The sequence below is a fragment of the Solanum dulcamara genome, chromosome 8, assembly GCF_947179165.1.
Source record: "Solanum dulcamara chromosome 8, daSolDulc1.2, whole genome shotgun sequence".
NCBI classification, from domain to species: Eukaryota; Viridiplantae; Streptophyta; class Magnoliopsida; order Solanales; family Solanaceae; genus Solanum; species Solanum dulcamara.
In genome coordinates, this window is record NC_077244.1 from 3,312,720 (window position 1) to 3,330,671 (window position 17,952).

A 17,952-nucleotide genomic window follows, 5' to 3' on the forward strand; every position below is an offset into this window, starting at 1 on the left:
CAACTGTCGATAGTCAATACACATACACATAGATCCATCCTTCTTCTTCACAAATAACACTAGAACACCCCAAGGAGATACACTCAGCCTAATAAACCCTTTGCTCAAAACATTTTGCAACTTCTCATTCAACTCCTTCAATTTGGCTGGTGTCATACGATAAGAAGGAAAAGAAATGGGTTGAGTGTCTGGCTCTAAGTCAATACAAAAATCAATATCGTAATCCGAAGGAAAACTTGGCAAATTCGTCGAAAAGACCTCTGAAAACTCACTTACCACTAGAATAGACTCAAGAATAGGACTTTCTACACTAGTATTTCGATTATGTGCCAAATAAGCCAAACATCCTCTCTCCACCAAGCGACGAGCCCTAAGAAACGATATCACCCTTTTTGGAGAATAACTAAGAGAACCTCTCCACTCTACTGTAGGAATCCCAGGCATAGCTAATGTAACTGTCTCAGTATGACAATTCAAAATCGTGTGATAAGGAGAGAACCAATCCATCCCAAGAGTAACATCAAAATCTACCATATCTAAGATCTTCAAATCCACATGAGTATCATATCCCATCAAAGTAACCATACACGATAGATATACCCAATTTATCACTACGAAATCCCTAACAAGAGTAGAAACATGTATAGGCAAATCAAGAAACTCACATGACATATCCAAACTCGAAGCAAAATATGTGGACATATAAGAATACGTAGAGCTTGGATCAAATAATACAGTAACTGATCAATGACAAACCGAAATAATACATGTGATAACAGCATCTGAAGCCTCATAACAATGGATACGACCGCCCTCAGACTGTGGACCTCCACGATCGCCACCTTGACCAGAATGGGAACCACCTCTACTAGAATGAGAACCACCCCTATCACTCTATGTACCTCCCCTAATCGAAGGTTATGTAGCCCTAGATGTCAAATATTGAGAACCCTGCTGTGAACCACTACGTCTCATCCCGGGGAAATCTCTCACAAAATGTCCCATATCACCACATTCAAAACAACCCATACGAGGCATATGATGATGAGAGGAACCTGAATGGCCAGAATGCCCTCTACGACCAGAATGTCTAAAAGATGAACCCTATAAAGAATGTGTCAAACTAGAAGTACTATGCCCAACATAATTAGCCTCGGATTCTAGTATAGCGGCATAAATGGGTCTGCTAGACTAAGAGTTATAACCTCTCCTTGAGTAACCTCGACTCCTAGGCGGAGCACCCTCATAATCACCTAAATTATGGGCCCTCTTGACCTCATGCTGCTCAAATCCCTCACATCGAATCATCTCTAACTCCTTGGCAATATCTACCACTTTTTGAAATGGAACACCAGAAGCAGCAACTTGAGAAACTTCCATACGAATCGGAATAATCAACCCCTTGACAAACCTCCTTACTCTCTCATCTTGGTGGTAAGTATCATCGAAGTATGCCTTGCAAAGGCATGGAATTTAACCTCATACTCAACGACTAACATGCCTCTATGCTGCAAACCCTCAAAGTCGTCCCTCTTTCGCTCCCTCTCACTACGTGGAACAAACTTATCTAGAAATACCTGATTAACCTGAGTCTGTGAGAGTGGAGACGATCCAACTAGCCTACCACTAATATAGTCCCTCTACCATTGCTTGGCCGGTCCAGTCATCTGAAACACTGTGTAGTCAACTCTATGAGACTCCACTAATCCAAGGTTGTGCAACCTCTCATGACAACTGACTATACATTCATATGCATCCTCATTCAAGTCACCATTATAGATCGGAGGATTCATCATTCAGAATCTCCCAAAACATCTTTTGTTCATCGGTGGTCATGGCAGGCCTATTAGCCAAATGTGATGCAACCCCTGGCAACACCATACTATCTAAATGAGGAGCTGTAGCAGCAGCTGGATGAGTGCCTGGAGTCTGAGAACCTGGAGCAACCATCTGATCTGGAGTCTGACCTCCAATACGAGTCTGTGAGCCATTAGAGGTGACATGCAATTTTCCCGCCTGAACCATCCCTTCTAAGAGTCCTAACATGCGAGCCAAGGTATGCTGAAGTACGGGAGTGGAAATAAAACTAGGTGAATCCTGAGCTGGTTCATGCCCCTCAACATGATCCTACACATCCTTATGAATCACATCTGCATTTGGAGATACTCCCCCAATAAATCCCTGAGTGGCTGTCGGTATTTGGCCTCCCACATGTGCTACAACACAACCTCGACCCCGACCTCAACCTCGTCCCCTACCTCTACCTCGTGTAGTGAACCCAGAAGTAGGTGCAGGAATATGCTCCTAATCACCACTCGTGGATGCACGAGTCCTCACCATCTGTGAGAGAATAAGACAACAATATTAGAATTCCAAAAGAGTCAAAAGTGCACGACAAGAAATAAAAGAATAGAAGTTTTCTAAATGTCCTATCGCCTCTCAAAGATAAGTATAGACGTCATCATACCAATCCACAAGACTCTACTAGACATTGCTCTTGTGCTTGTGAGACCGATAAACCTAGGGCTCTGATTCAAAATTGTCACGATCCAAATTCACAAGTCGTGATGGCACCTATGTTCCCAACCGATAGGTAAGCCAATCCAAATATTCTCATCAATTCAGTAAAATAAATAAGGTAATGAGACATGCGACAAGTGGAATATCCAACACACTAAATCTGTCATAAGTATGAAATTCGAAAAGCTAAAATACCACCCAAGATTTGGTGTCATAAGTACAAGAGCTTCTAAAATAGGATTCAAATATAAAACTAAAATGACTAGTTTAGACGTAATAAATATTCTGTCTGAATACTAAAATAACATAATAAATGAAACATAGAGGGAGGTGTGGACCGCGAAACAGCCAAACAGCTCACCACAACTCCAAGATAACCCAAGCTCGAACTCAAAAAGCTCCACGAGATACACTCGTATTCGCAATCAAATTTGAACCACAAAAAAGTACAACAAGTGTAGTATGAATAAGAAACTACGTGTACCCAGTATGTCTCATTGACCGACAATGAAGAAGTAGTGACAAGGAGTATATATAAAATTCTTTTTCAAATTTTATAATTCTACATTACACTTATCAATCAAGTCTCACCAAAATAGGGGTAATCAAACGTCACAAAATATTTAACACATAATCAAGTAAAAATGAAGAAGATAATGAGATGCAATGCAACACTATGAGATGATATGCCTCAAATACCAAGTAACACAACTGTATATACACAACATTTCTCGGAATATACTTTGAGAGTTTGTGACCCATGAGGGACTCACGAGGTCCATATACCGACACGGACGATCTCCAGGTGTCTGTGCGGATGATCTAAACGCACTATCATAAAATCAACCATCCCCAACACGGATGATCTCCATGTGCCCAACTTATAACCATAAAATGCTCTCTCACGAATGATTTTCCTTCTATCAAACCTTTACTCATACTCAATTTCATGTCAATGCATGTGCACAATATAATTTCGACGACATAAGAGATGATGATGCATCTCAATAAATCAAATATCAGTATGACATATAATCACCTCAACTATCACAATTATACAGGTTCAAATAAGAAGCACAATCACACAAAAGAAATCAATCAATAATATATCAGCTAAGGCCCATATGCTTTGGCATTCTCAAAGTACAATCCTTCATTCTATAGTAATAATCTTTCCTTTATAACACTGGTACTCGTATCAATGCCCGTCACACCAATGATACGAGACCCCCATCTTTCGCCCTTACCCGTTATCTATTTCAATTTTAATCGTTAATTAGAAAAACGTCCTTCAACGAAGTTTAAAAGTCTTAACATACCTCGAATGCCGAACATGTGCCACAAATTCTCAAGATTTTCCTCTTTCTTTTTGCAAGGCCTCAGAACGTTCCAAATCTATCAAAAATGCATTATTCATAAGTACGAATTGATATACACCATATTACTATATGTCTAGCCTAAACCCAAAAACTCATCCCAAATCTATAATTACTAAGTCTCAAGCATAGTGTTAAGTCTAAATCCTTCCAATATCATAAATATGATGATATTCATATAATAAAGTACACCTAACATTAAATTTCCAATCTTAATATACCAAAATTAAATTATAATATGATAATAATAAGAAAAATACACCAAATTACGAACTCTTCACATAACCACAATCTAATAACCTCACATTCCTACGCTCTATATCCCTCTATAAATCGTAAATCCTATTCATTACCCCTTCATATCACATCACATTAATTATCCATTACAAAAAGTACACAAAATGAAAACTTACGTATACCAGCAGTCATTCCAATTCCAAAAGAAAAACTTTTCTTCCTTCTCTCTGTTCAACCTAATGATGACAACTTTAATTCTTTTTTTCCAAGCTTTCTACCATACGTTAATGACAATAATATCATATGTTTCTATTTAAAATTTTCACGGAATCTTACCTGTTCATTTGACTTTCTCTTCTATTTTTTTTTGCTTCCGCCGCATAAATCAAAGAATATCGCACGTCGTTTTTTTTTCTTTTCTTCTTTTTCTTTATAGATTATAAAAATACTACTCATATTTTATCCAACCTAATTATATGGACTTAAGGAATAGTGGGTATGACCCACTTTTAATTTAACAATTATTGTCTTTCATTAATAAATAAATTATTAAAATAATAAATCACCATATAAATTAATTATTTAAAAGAATACCCTTCAACTAAATAACAATAGTTTAACGGATAGTTCAAAATTCTTATTTAAAATTTTACGGAAAGAATCAAAATAGTTTCAGTGCTCAAAACGACCTAATGGGTCGTTACAGAGGGTTTCTAATTCTACCCTAAAGACATTCATCATCTATAATAAGGCGAAATCAAAATTTTAAATATATAAATTCTAAATTCTAAAAAAAGAAAATTACAAGATTCTTGATAAATTATTTTTATGTATTAATAGTGATTTTACACACACAAATTCATGAATGAATAATGAAACTCACTAGTCACCACCTAACTTTGACAAGACAGCCAATTCTAGATATTTATTATGTAAGAATACTACAAGTTGTTCTCTCTAGATATTTAATGATGTATGTATCATAGAGTAAAATTTAAAAGATTTCAATAAAATTTACGCGTACGATAGAAAATATTGAAATATGAGTTGAACAGTTTTGATTATTTAAGTGGGCTTAAAATTAATATTGATAGTATAATCAAATATTTTTAAAATTAAAAAATATGTTGTTTTTTTTGGGATTATCTAAAAAAAATAGAGTAATATAAATTGGGACAAAAGGTATATCAGCTAAATCTAAACTCAGATTTCATGATAACAATTTTTTTTCTTACTTAATACTTCAATCTCATCATTTTTCTAATACATATATAACATGCTTTATATAGTAACCTATGATGACACAAGCCACGTCTAGAAACAATAAGTCATAACCTACTTTGAAAGTTGAGCAAACGCATTACGAACCCCATACCACTATTTTTGTTTTGTGAACCTCTTTGAAAAGCTCTTTATTTATCAAAATCACACTTTATGTGAAAATATAAATTTATCGATATTCATATTGCAATATAAAAAATTGGATTAAAATGTCAATCTCGAATCTCGAGTAATGGCAATGAGAATTTTAAAGAGGTAACTACCTCAAATTATGAGTGCAACAGGTATTTTAATGGGTTAGAATTTTCATCCATATGCCTAAATGGAGTTCTGGAAGTTAAAAAATCAAATCATAAAACATGTGAAATAAAACTAATAATGGTTAAAGGCACTTGTTATGAATATTATTGTGGAATTATTTCAAAGTTATTTTTCAATATATGATTAGTTTCAATGGATAATCTGTTCAAGTATAGTACAATTTACGTTACTTTTAGTACAATTGTTTGATGCGGTGATCTTCCTTTTGCTTGTTCACTTATAAGGGTAAAATAATATATAGAGAAAGAGGACTTCAATATTCAAGAAAACCATGCAAGAATTGATCACAGTTTCTATCTCAATTCAACCAATTTCTGATGGATATGATGATGTCAATGGACTTTTTTATGCCAAGTCCATTGAAATCTACTTGGAAAGTTATCAAAAAGTTGGATCACAAGCTCTCATTCAACTCATTGACAAGTTGAAAAACAAAGGAAATTCTATAGATTGTGTCATTTATGACTCATTCATGCCTTGGATTCTTCATGTTGCAAAAAAGTTTGAACTAGTGAGTGGTGTTTAATTTCTTCACTATGTCATCAAGGGCGGACCTACGTGGGTGACACGGGTTCACCCGAACTCGGCAAAAAATTATACAATATATATATGGTAGGTTTTCAATATTTTGTATATAGATTAATTTGAACCGTCTAAATCAAAGAAGAAAGATAGTCTAATGGTACTAGACTGCCAAACTTGGGCTACAAATATTATTCTCAATTTGCAAATTCGATTCTTCATGGGACAAGCTACCTAATTTTTTAAAATTGAATTATTTGTTGGTGTACAACTACTACCTTAAAATAAACTGTTAGAATAACTTGAAAAAATCTTCCCTTTGATGTTTGTATTTGCATTCTAGTTCAGACATTTATATTTTTATTTTTCGAACCTCCTGAGTGAAAATTCTGGATCCGCCACTGTATGTGATGTGCTGTTGAAAATATTTTTTTATCATATCCAACTAAAGGAACTAAAGCTTATTGTTGAAGGGAATCAAGTATTGCTCCCTGGATTGCCACCATTAGTTCCCTCTCACTTGCCATCTTTTGTTAATGATTTGGGGTCCTATCCACCATTCTTGAAGGTGCTTGTTGATCAATTCTCTGATATCCAAGAAGCTGATTGGATCCTTTGCAACACCATATATGAATTGGAGAAACATGTTTGTATTCACACACTACTTTTTTTATTTGCTTAAATAATTTGTTGCTTGAGGGACTCGTGACTATGTCATTCGGATCCTTTCGAAATATCGTTACACCTGTGTGAGATCCTCAAAGTATCAATAAATTTTGGAGAATTTGACACAAATGTACACCGTAACATTTTTTTTAAGGATTCCAAAGCCCTATGTATCACAAGCAAGCACCACAAATTCTTTACTTTATGCATTATAGCACATGCCAGGACTACCTGTTCTTTACTTTTTGGTGGGTTGGAGGGTTTTTGTCCATTATAGCACATGCCATGACTTCCTTTTTACCCTGATTGATGTTCCATATCAAAAACCGCTTCGTGCTACTTTGTTTGCTTAATACAAATTTTATTTAACCTACACGGACAACTTCACTACACTACCCAACAAGCTATGGCTTGAAAGCAAGAAGCAAGGGCGCAACAGCTTCGTGAGAGTCGTTGCGCCTTAGCGCTCAACATCGCTAAGGATTGAAACCGTGTGATCAAGGAGGTTATGGTTCAAACCGTGAAAATAACCTCTTGCAGTAATGCAAGAGTTTGTACATTAATAGATCAAATGTGATCCGACCCTTTTACGGATTTGTGCATAGTGAGAGCTTTGCCACTGAGAGACCATTTATTTTTTAATTTACTACTTATAGTTCATTTAGTTTGTGTATATTATCCTTTTTTTTCTTCCAATTATGAACAGGAAGTGAATTGGATAGCAAAGAGAGTTCCATTGAGGACTATTGGACCAACCATACCATCCATGTATGTGGACAAGAGACTTGAGAATGGTAAATCATATGGTCTCACTATGTACAATCCTAAAACTGATGTTTGCATGAAATGGCTAAGTGATTGTGCTGATGGATCTGTTAAGTATGTTTCATTTGGAAGTATGGCTGAATTGAAAGAAGAACAAATGAAGGAGATAGCTTGTGGATAGAAGAGAAGCAATCACAACTTCTTGTGGATAATTAGAGAATCAGAGGAGCCTAAAATTCCAAAAGATCTTTTAGAGAAGAACATCACAAGGGAAAGGGGCTAGTGGTAACTTGGTGTCCTCAACTAGATGTGTTATCACACAGCAATTGGTTGTTTTATGACACATTGTGGGTGGAATTCTACTTTAGAGGCCTTGAGTTTGGGAGTTCCAATGGTGGCAATTCCAATATGGTGGGTCTTAAGCTTTGCCTAATGACCTAAGTTGGTAATTAGTAATTACTTATTGTTTTCAAGAGGTGTTCACCTATTGTACATATACATAGTTTGCTCATAGAAATGTAGGAATGATGTGAAAAATAAAGGATGTGGATTATTTGATGATGTAATTCCATGACTAAATGTGCTTACCTCATCAATTATCATTTTACTTATGTTAATGTGCTTCCACACAATAATGCAAAACGTTCTTTCCAATTATCATTTTCTTTTTGCTAATGTCCCCCATCATAATTATGCTAAACTTGTTTCCCAACTTGTATGATCACTTTAGTCTAAAGAGGAAGTGTCACAAATTAACCAAGTCAGATGATTTGCTATACAATATGGTTACAGAAGAATCATATAGTTGTTTGAAAACATGCCTTAAATAGAAAACCTCATCAATATTAACTCAAAATATTAGAACAAGTGCCAAAATTTTACATGCTTATCACTAATGATACATTAAGAATTAGCTGAATAAAGCCCTGGAGCACACAAACCTCAATTATTACTCTATCCGAAAGAAATAACTTGATTTCTTTTTAGCCTAGAATATACCCAAAAAAAAATTAAAAAAATTCAACCCTAGCAACAAGAATTTCTCATACAATACATATTCCTATACTCAAGCTCCATACATAACAAGATCGAGACACGACCAACACTCATCTTAACCTTCAATGCTTTCTTATTACCCAGTGCCCCCAACTGGTTTAAGACTAAGAATAGAGATCAGAGCCCCCGATAGATGGGGAAAGACAGAAAGAATAATCAATCATTGTAAGGTAAGACAACCGAAAGAAGGGATCAAGGTTTTCAATGTCATTGCTAACTAAAGAAGCCCTTTAAGTATATGATACAATGAGGTTGTTTTTCAGCACTATGTACATTTCACTAAAATCTACTTTCAACAGGTGCATTCACCCTCTTGGCATTCTTTAGTTAGTCCAGAACCTATCTGCATGGAAAAGAGAAACAAACATTATGCAACACAAGAGGTAACAAATACTATGATGAGCTACTCTGCTCTTGATTGAAAACACCAAAAGTAGATCATTGCCAAATAACTCATTAATAAAAGATGTCTAGTAACTCTTCTATTTTTATTTTTTTACTAGTCTCGGCAACCCTTCCATTCTACAACAGAATATATATCCAACAGACAGACACGGAGAATTTTATTCTCTTATTTATAATATAAGCACACGCGACACTAAAAACCCATATTTAGGAATCTGCTTTTTATCCAACAAATGCAAATGTTCAAAATCTACAAACTGAAATACTTTAAAACATGTCTTAGTAGTAAATGTGAACCTCATGAGCAACTAATGGCTACAAAACAGGCTGGAAACAGCTTTTGACGTCAATAATTAGTGCATCTTTTCTCCCAGGAAAAAAAAGTGAAACTTTTGAAGCAGAGTGAAATAGGATATAGACGTTGATGGCATGGATGGAATGACTTGCATGCCATGGAGTTACTCAATTTGTGGGATATAGTAGGAAAAGAACTTCTGTACCTTGGATATTTTACAATAGTAAGAAAAGGATCCCTCCATATTCGTAACTGCAACTCACGAGGATAGTAAATTATAGCAGCACATGCAACATTTCAGCCTGTAACCTTTATTGCCCCAATTTCATCAATCTTTGAGCTCTTGTGCTGCAAATATTACCATTAGTATAAGGTGAAGGTACGGTCTCAATCTACTGAAAAAACTGCCCATATAATGAGCTCAGAAAAGAACTTAACGTTTGCACAGATCATGTTGAATACAATATTATTTTACCTTGTTTCTCTTGTGTTTGTTGACATCATTAAGATCCTCCTTGCCATCGTGCTTCTTTTTCTGATATCATCAGAAAGATCATAATCAGTGATGTCAAACAAAAGCATAATCACATTCAATACATTATAGCTATTTGCTAAAGTCCTAGAAGTGTCGCAACTATGGGATGAACTTTTTACAGCAAGAGTAATCCCAACAAGCCAGCTCAATAAAGTTAAGCTCCACTAGACCAAGACATCAAATCAAACACATAGAGGAAGAATACAATGTCAACCTCTCATTAAATCAATACATAGCATACAGTATGACGAGAAATATTACAGAGTCAAACTTCTCATAAAGTCAGTACATAGCACACTGTAAAAGATGACAACAATCAAACAAACAAGAAATTGCAGCTACTGTTACAAGCAAAAGGCTAGTCAAAGAAATGACAATGTATTGGATATCTTATTAAACTAAGTCAAATGACTAGCTTTTGATGCAGCAACTGAAAACTGAAAGTCAAGCAACAATTGATTCAACAAACTCTTGAGCTAGATATTTTCCAAAATTAAACCTTTTAATCCTGAACTATATTCTACTTGAATCCTATAAATGCAACTTATAAGCTACATCACAAACGATGTAGCGAATGTTCACGGAAGCAAGAGAAACAGACAGCACGATTCTAAGTGGGCCTATTTTAAAAAATATTTCTGTCAGTTCTGAAGTAATGCCATTTTCAGTAAAGACACCATTGGGTCTATTATTAAGTGGATTTACTGTGAACCAGTCTTATTAACTTCTTAAATATGAAACAACCACATGATATTCACAGTATACGGCATGCCAGGAGAATCACCGGATTTGCATCTCTTAAATTTGCTAGATATTTTTTGATAAGGTAAATAATTTTATTAACATTTGCTAGTAGCAGACCTTTTCGTGATGTTTCTTTGAATCGTCAGCACCAGAATCATGACGGCCAGTTTTATCTTTCTTTTTCTCTTTATCCTTGTCTTTACTTCGATCTTTATGACGGTGTTTGTGCCTCTTATGCTCTTTGTCTTTCTCCTTGTCTTTATCCTTGTGCTTCTTATGCTTCTTCTCCTTGTCTTTCGACTCACTTTTAGATGTTCCAGCTACAGTGGGGATCCCTTTTTCAGACTATGAAACATCAAAAAGACCTATTGATCAGGAATTAGTGAAACGGGCAAACTGGCTCTATAGAAAAGCACAGGATTAGAGCAAAAAATGCAGTTCTGAGCCTCCAGCTTCAGAGATCAGAAAGGAATAAAAGGGTTACTTAAAGAGCTGAATCAGACATACTTATATAACTCAAGCTTCACACAGTAGGTTTCTTACCGGAGGCAGAACAATTGGAGCTGCTTCACGTAGTTGAAAAGCTTCACTAAGAGCATCTAACTCAAATGGTTGAATGCGTGAATTTGTCTCTTTTAAAGACGATGTATCCTGTATAAGCTGATCCAACTGCATCCCTTCCCCTTTCCTAATCTCTCTGTCTCCCACCACATTGTGAAGGTAGCGTGTATCTGAAATTGACAATGGAAGAGGCTTCTTGCAGAAGAACTCGTGATGAGGCAACAACTTGAAGTGATTAATAAGATCCACAGCACCTGCAAGCTCTCTTGGCCCTACTAATGTATTTGGACCGACCAACCACAGTAAGCCAATGATGTCATAATCAAAATGAATACATTTCAAGGAGAAGAAGATCAAAGAGTCAAATGATTTCATTTTAAATTTTTCATCAGAATTTTTTTAAAACGGGAAGCACAATATTCTTTCGGCAATCACAACCTTTACAACACCTTAACTATGTGCAAACTGTGACCACTTCGGCAAAACTTCAAGCATTTTTTAGTAATTTGTGAGATCTTGTTAACCCTATGAACAAAACACTACCAGCCAACATCAATCCAAATGCTGCAAGACAAAGCTGGATAACACATTGCTTTGCACAGACATATTTTTGCAAAACCTCATTCAAAAAGAGACAAAACTAGCATCACTAATCTTTGTTTGTTTCCCAAATAGATGATAGTGGTTACATATGGAGTGCAAAAGAAATAAGCAAATACAAGTCAGAAGTAAATCAACCACTTCCACTTCCTGAAAGTAAAAACAATTGCACCAGAAAAGAAGAAAAACAGAAAAGAGAAATTCAACACCAAATAGATCGAGCAGGAAATTCACATACAAGTACAGATCAAATGCAATGCATTCCACCTTCAATCAAAACTAGCCATGCAATAAGATCCCAGGTAGAGTCAAATGTCAGCAGTATCATTTTACCCTAACATGCAAAGAGACTGTTCAGAGATTACAGTAAGAAGCTCACCTCTTCCAAACTTCTTGCTGTCTGGATCCATCAATTAGCGCTCAGCACATAGATAGAGCATTATTCCCTGCAAAGAATTGGCAGGTAAGACAATGTCCACAACTATCCAGCTAAGCAATGGTCTACTTACTTATAGGATTTGGAATGCAAACAAAATGGAAATGGCAATATACAAATTCACATGTAAGCTGGCTTAATAACCATGGTGAACCGATAAAGCGCATCAATTTCAGTATTTTTACAAAGTAAAAGACACCAAGACGCCTTGGGTTTGGCATGGATTAATTTTAGTCAAACCAAAATTGTCAAGAGTAAAAGAAACGTCAGCACCAGTAAATCCAGAATGAAACCAAATCTTAATCTGCCAAACAAATGAGACAACTTAGAATGGGGGTTCATGAACAGATCAGTCATCTAAAACCCCACATCCAGAGGGACATAGATACTTAAACATAACGTTGAACGGCAATAAAAATCCAGCAGTATACATTTTCTTTCACAAGAAGTACAAGGCTCTAAAGTCTGGAGTGATGGAAGCCCACGGCATAGAGGGGAAGGTAAGAAAAAGAGACAACAAAACATAACTGGTAATACATGTTCAGAGACGATTACTGGGAGATATTATGAAAGTTAAATAGGCAAAAATAGAATAAAAAGGAAGTAAGTTGTTTTCAGTCTAAACCTGTATTCTGGGAGATGCATGAAAGAATGCAAATGATGAAGACAAAGCAAGTTTTGGGATGAAATTAATAATGACATGATTCCCATGTATCAAGTCATCAAAATACATCATAACATGAATAGTGAAATAAGATGAATAAAAAGCTAGTGTTGAAAGCTGTCTCTCAAGGAAACATGCAAACGTAAACATCCCACTAAGCAACTATAGACAATTGACCCAGGAGACGAATACTCCCTCTTACCTGATAACATGACCTGCTTTTACTAACGGGGAGTTCACAAACAGAATGTTTGAATAGATTATTATAATGTTTGAATAGATTATTATATTGAGGTTGGGTAGAGAAGTATTATAAGAATAGTTTATTATTATCCGTGAAGGTGCATTACGCCCTAAAACGAGGCACAAAACATGTTGAGTGCTTCACCTCGCTTTAATGAGCACTTTGGTGTCGTCATCAAGGCTTTAAAACATACTTTCCCTTGCCAGTAAGTGCAATCTTGAAGAGGTGACACTAAACAATTGCTATTTCATTTTATTATAATTATTTTTCAATTTCTTTGTCTATATATGTATTGTTCATGCTTATGATTTTTTGTCTCGGACTACACATACATATTTGTAATTTTTCTCCATTTGCGGCTTTTCCATTATAGTGCATGCTTTATTTGCGCTTAGAGCCCCAAAGGACCTTAGAGCCTTTTTGTGCATTTAGCTTTTAATAACACTAATTATTATATGGATTTGAGGTGGAAAGGTCAATTGAAGAGATCTCACATTAAGTTGTAGTCAAGGATTTGAACTAGTACACAATAAAATGGATGAAAAATAGGGGAGACTACGATTCAAAATTCAAATCCCAATAGAGACCCAAAAAATCCTATGTGATTTCTTTTCATATGCCTATGCATTCATGAGAAAAGTTATTTGGTACTTATTCTTGTGGGAGGTAGTAGGTACCTGGTGGAATAGCCGAGATGCATCCAAGCATGCCCATATACCATTGTTATCAATGGATAAAATAAAAGGAGATGTCGCATTAGGAGTGTCATAAATACATGAATGTTTCAGCTGCTATGATATATATATATCGGAAAAGGGCCTAAAATACCCCTCAACTATGCGAGTTGATACAAAATTACCCTTCATCTACCTATCGGACCTAAAATACCCCTCACGTTAACCTTTAGGCTCTGTTTTACCCTTATCTCAAAGGGTCTAACTATTAAAAATAGTTAACAATTTCATTAATGATGTGTCACTATCCTATTGGCTATCCCAATATTTAATTAAACTAATTTTGAAACCCCAAAACCCATACCTACCCACTCCACCCAAAAGCCCCACCTGTAAAATTCTTCTTCACTATCAATGTTCATCTCCTCTCTTCATCACCATCAACGCTCATCTGTTTTTTTCTTAAAAATGTCGAACTCACCATATGTAGAACTGCACTTTTGAATTATTTGAAGAATGGATCTCTAAACAATCAGAGATCTATGTATACATGAAGCCCTACCACTGTTATAAATGCTTGTTAGAAAGAATAAACACAGTGGCGTGAGATGAAAATATTAGGATTGTGACTTGTTAGTAGAGCTTTAATTCGCATGGTGATTAAATTCCATTATAAGTTAATTAAACGATGTTGATTACATCGTTATGGCTACTTAATTTGAGGTTAATTTAGAACAGTCATTTTAATTTTTGCATTGTTTTTGTTGGCCTATGGAAGAGTTGGAAACTTATAGCTGGGTAATAGCTATAAGTTTTTAAAAGATGAGCATTGATGGTGAAGAAGAGAGGAGATGAACATTGAAGGTGAAGATGGATTTTACGAGTGGGGCTTTTGGGTGGATCGGGTGGGTATGGGTTTGGGGGTTTTAAAAAATTAGTTTAATTAAATATTAGGATAGTCAATAAGATAGTGACACGTCATTAATGAAATTGTTAACTATTGATGAAGGGTAATTTTGTACTAATTCGCATAGTTGAGGGGTATTTTAGGCCCTTTTCCGTATATATTGTGATTCTCCCTTTCTTGGGACTGTTACTTTGTGTCGACGGTCTTTCGAAAACAGCCTCTCTATCTCCATGAGATAGTGGTAAGGTCTGCGTACACTCTACCCTCTCTTGACCCCACTTGTGAGATATCACTGGGTATGTTGTTGTTGTTGTTGGTTCCATGTATCGAGTCCTTTTTAATTTATTTTGTTTGATTTCTTATAATTTGTTTCATTGCATAAAAAAAATCTTTATTATAGCTATACATAACATTGCAACCAAAAAAAATATTCTTTTAAATATTTTGAGAAGATTCCACATAAGTCAATTTGAGCTACATATTTATCCCAGATCTGCCCAACTTTTGATGGACTGAATCGGCATGACAAAATCGGCTGTTTTCATTGGCTAATTTTGCCACCCTTATGCCATAGTAAGTTATAAAAGATGGCAAAACACATTAGGGTGCCCTTAAACTAGCCACATTTTTTTCATTTTGGCACCTTAACTATAGCTTGTTTCAATTAGACACCTCAACATCATTAAAATTATATCTATTAAACACAAATAAGTGATGTGGCAGAGTATGTGCATCACACTTTCTCTAAGAGAATGAAAGCCTACAAAAGTATTCTCTTTAACTTTTTTTCCTGTTATCTTTCTAGTGTCATCTGAAACTCCCGAATCATGAAATACTATATGTATCAATTTAATTTAATTGAAAAAATAACTATCAATATCTTCATGATACAAAATAATGATAAAATTAGATAATCACTATTTGGCATTTAATAGAATAACCATTGGTCTGGGATACTAGAAAACAACGAGGCGTGGACTAAAGACATACATTTTTAGTATAATTATCTAGAGAGGAAGGAGAAAACAGATAACGAGAACAACTTATACAACTAATAATGCATAATACAAAACACAATACTGGCACTATTCTCTCTAAGATACAACTGCCCATGACAATTAGGACTGAAAATTAAGAAGAATATGAGCAAGGCTTTAGGGGTGGGGGTAGGAGACGATGGAAGGGGCTAGGGTTGAAGAACAATGGTATAACGATTGGGATTGAGAATTGGGAAGAAAATAGAACAATGGGAAGGGGGGGGGGGAATCATGCAAAAATAACATATATATATTATTTTAAAATGTTGTTTTAGTAATAAATGAGTCTTGCGACGTGTCTTCATTTTATTCAACACTTATTCATGTCAATGAGTGTGAATAACACACTTAATTTTTTTGAGTGATTATCGGTGAGATGCTTCATAGACACATTTTAGACTTACTTGTGTCTAATTGGAACAAGCCATAGTTAACCTGCCAAAATGAAAAAATGTGGAAAGTTTAAGGGGCCCTTATGTGTTTGGCCTATAAAAAATATGAAAGGCATCAATTTATCAGTTTGAATCATTTGAGGGAAATGTGCCATATGAAGAAAAAGGATTGAGTAATTCAAATGGGGCAACAAGGAAACTTGGTCACTATTTTGAGAAGGAAAGAATAACTCACTAGCAGGATATATGACAACGGAAAACTCACAATCTGCACAAAAAGAAGACAATTTATTGGGAGTCCTCTTTTCAGATATGACAAGGGCTGTCATGCTTTCTTTTAATTACTGCTTTAATTTGCTTGAGCCAAGGGTCTTTTAGAAACAACCTCTCGACGTTGGAGAGTAGTGGTAAGGCCTACGTACACTCTACACTCCCCAGACCTCACTTTGTGGGATTACACTGAATTTGTTGTTGTTGTTTATACTATATAATTTTCTAAAACCAGACATTTATAACAAGACATCGAAAAAAGACCAAAACTTAATTGACAATAAAGGATAAAGATTAATTCCAATAAGCAATAACTGGACTTTCAAACTCTTAGACCACCTTCAACGCCAAAATTCCAAAATTTGGCATATAAAAAATGCCAATATATTACAAATTCACTCGAAAAGCAAAGTTAAGTTATTGTTCTCCACTATCATCATTTAATACATTCCAGTATCAACCAAACATCTTCATCGCAGAGTTCAAATATATATAAAGACACAAAAAAGAGGAATCCAAAACTTACAATCATACAACATATATGAATTCAAATTCCGAAGTAGAAAGAAAGCATACTCGATATGACAGAGTGATCGGAAAAGCAAATTAGGGTTCCGACGACGAACGAATCTATTTTGCTCTCCAATTGAGATGGTATTAAAACCCTAATTCCTCTTTCGCCGAGTTGAGATGCTATTGGGCTAATGGCTCATGAAGGAGGGAAAATGGACCTCTAGTTTTTAGTTAATATATATTATCTAACCTGTCATTTATTTGTTAACCCAATAACTAATTTTCTTTATAAACATGGTGTTCGGATTGTTCCTCTTTTAATCAAAAAATTTTGTTCGAATTTTGAATATGAAAAAAAAGTGTTTCTCCTTAAATGAGGTTTTAGGCAATGCGGATTTGAATTAATCGGACTCCAATGTAGATATAAAACACTAGATAGAAAATAACAAAATATACAGTGTTCAATTCAATTTGCGTGCAACTCGATTAATGCTACGAGATAATCGTCACCTTGCACCAGAAATAGAAATCAAGTAACTATGTCCAAAGCTAAAAATGATGAAAGAAATCAACTACAATAATATTTTTATCTATGTTGTGATTTGAAGATGAAGGCTCATGATTTTCAATTCACTTTACTAATACTTAAATGAGATAATTACTTAAAAGTAGAATTAACTCAAGTATATAGCCAAAGTAGGTCAAGATTTTTGAACTTTACCAAATCAACTAGTAAGTTATGGTCATCTCTTTTTCCTCTCTCTTCCCTAAACACCCAAAACACTCTCTCACTCACTCTTTCTCCATATTCCATTCTCGAACTATCTTTGAAATTCTTAAATGTGATTTTATTAGGCGATTTATTAATTGAAGGAAATTTCTTCGATGAAGGTAGTGATGAGGGTAATTAAATGATTTGCTTGTTTTGCTG

General features: G+C 35.1%; 1 protein-coding gene and 2 pseudogenes across 2 annotated transcripts; 1 reads left to right on the top strand and 2 right to left on the bottom strand.

The window, feature by feature from the left end:
- Positions 1–744: 744 nt before the first annotated feature.
- LOC129898918 (uncharacterized) lies at positions 745–1,380 on the bottom strand (annotated as a pseudogene).
- A 664-nt stretch (positions 1,381–2,044) lies between these two features.
- On the top strand, positions 2,045–8,308 carry LOC129898923 (mogroside IE synthase-like; annotated as a pseudogene).
- Positions 8,309–8,930: 622 nt separating this feature from the next.
- Positions 8,931–17,238, bottom strand: LOC129900690 (mediator of RNA polymerase II transcription subunit 19a-like). 2 transcript variants are annotated; one of them, XM_055975705.1, is made up of 7 exons: positions 17,085–17,238; positions 12,264–12,330; positions 11,267–11,556; positions 10,841–11,068; positions 9,920–9,979; positions 9,650–9,792; positions 8,931–9,087 (listed from the first exon to the last, which is right to left on the bottom strand). In XM_055975705.1, exons 2-6 carry the CDS (start codon positions 12,292–12,294, stop codon positions 9,742–9,744), a joined length of 660 nt encoding a protein of 219 aa, XP_055831680.1. In that variant the 5' UTR covers positions 12,295–12,330; positions 17,085–17,238; the 3' UTR covers positions 8,931–9,087; positions 9,650–9,741. The 2 variants fall into 2 exon arrangements, with proteins under 2 accessions (XP_055831680.1, XP_055831679.1); XM_055975704.1 differs by having other exon boundaries at positions 11,267–11,559.
- Between the last annotated feature and the right edge of the window lie 714 nt (positions 17,239–17,952).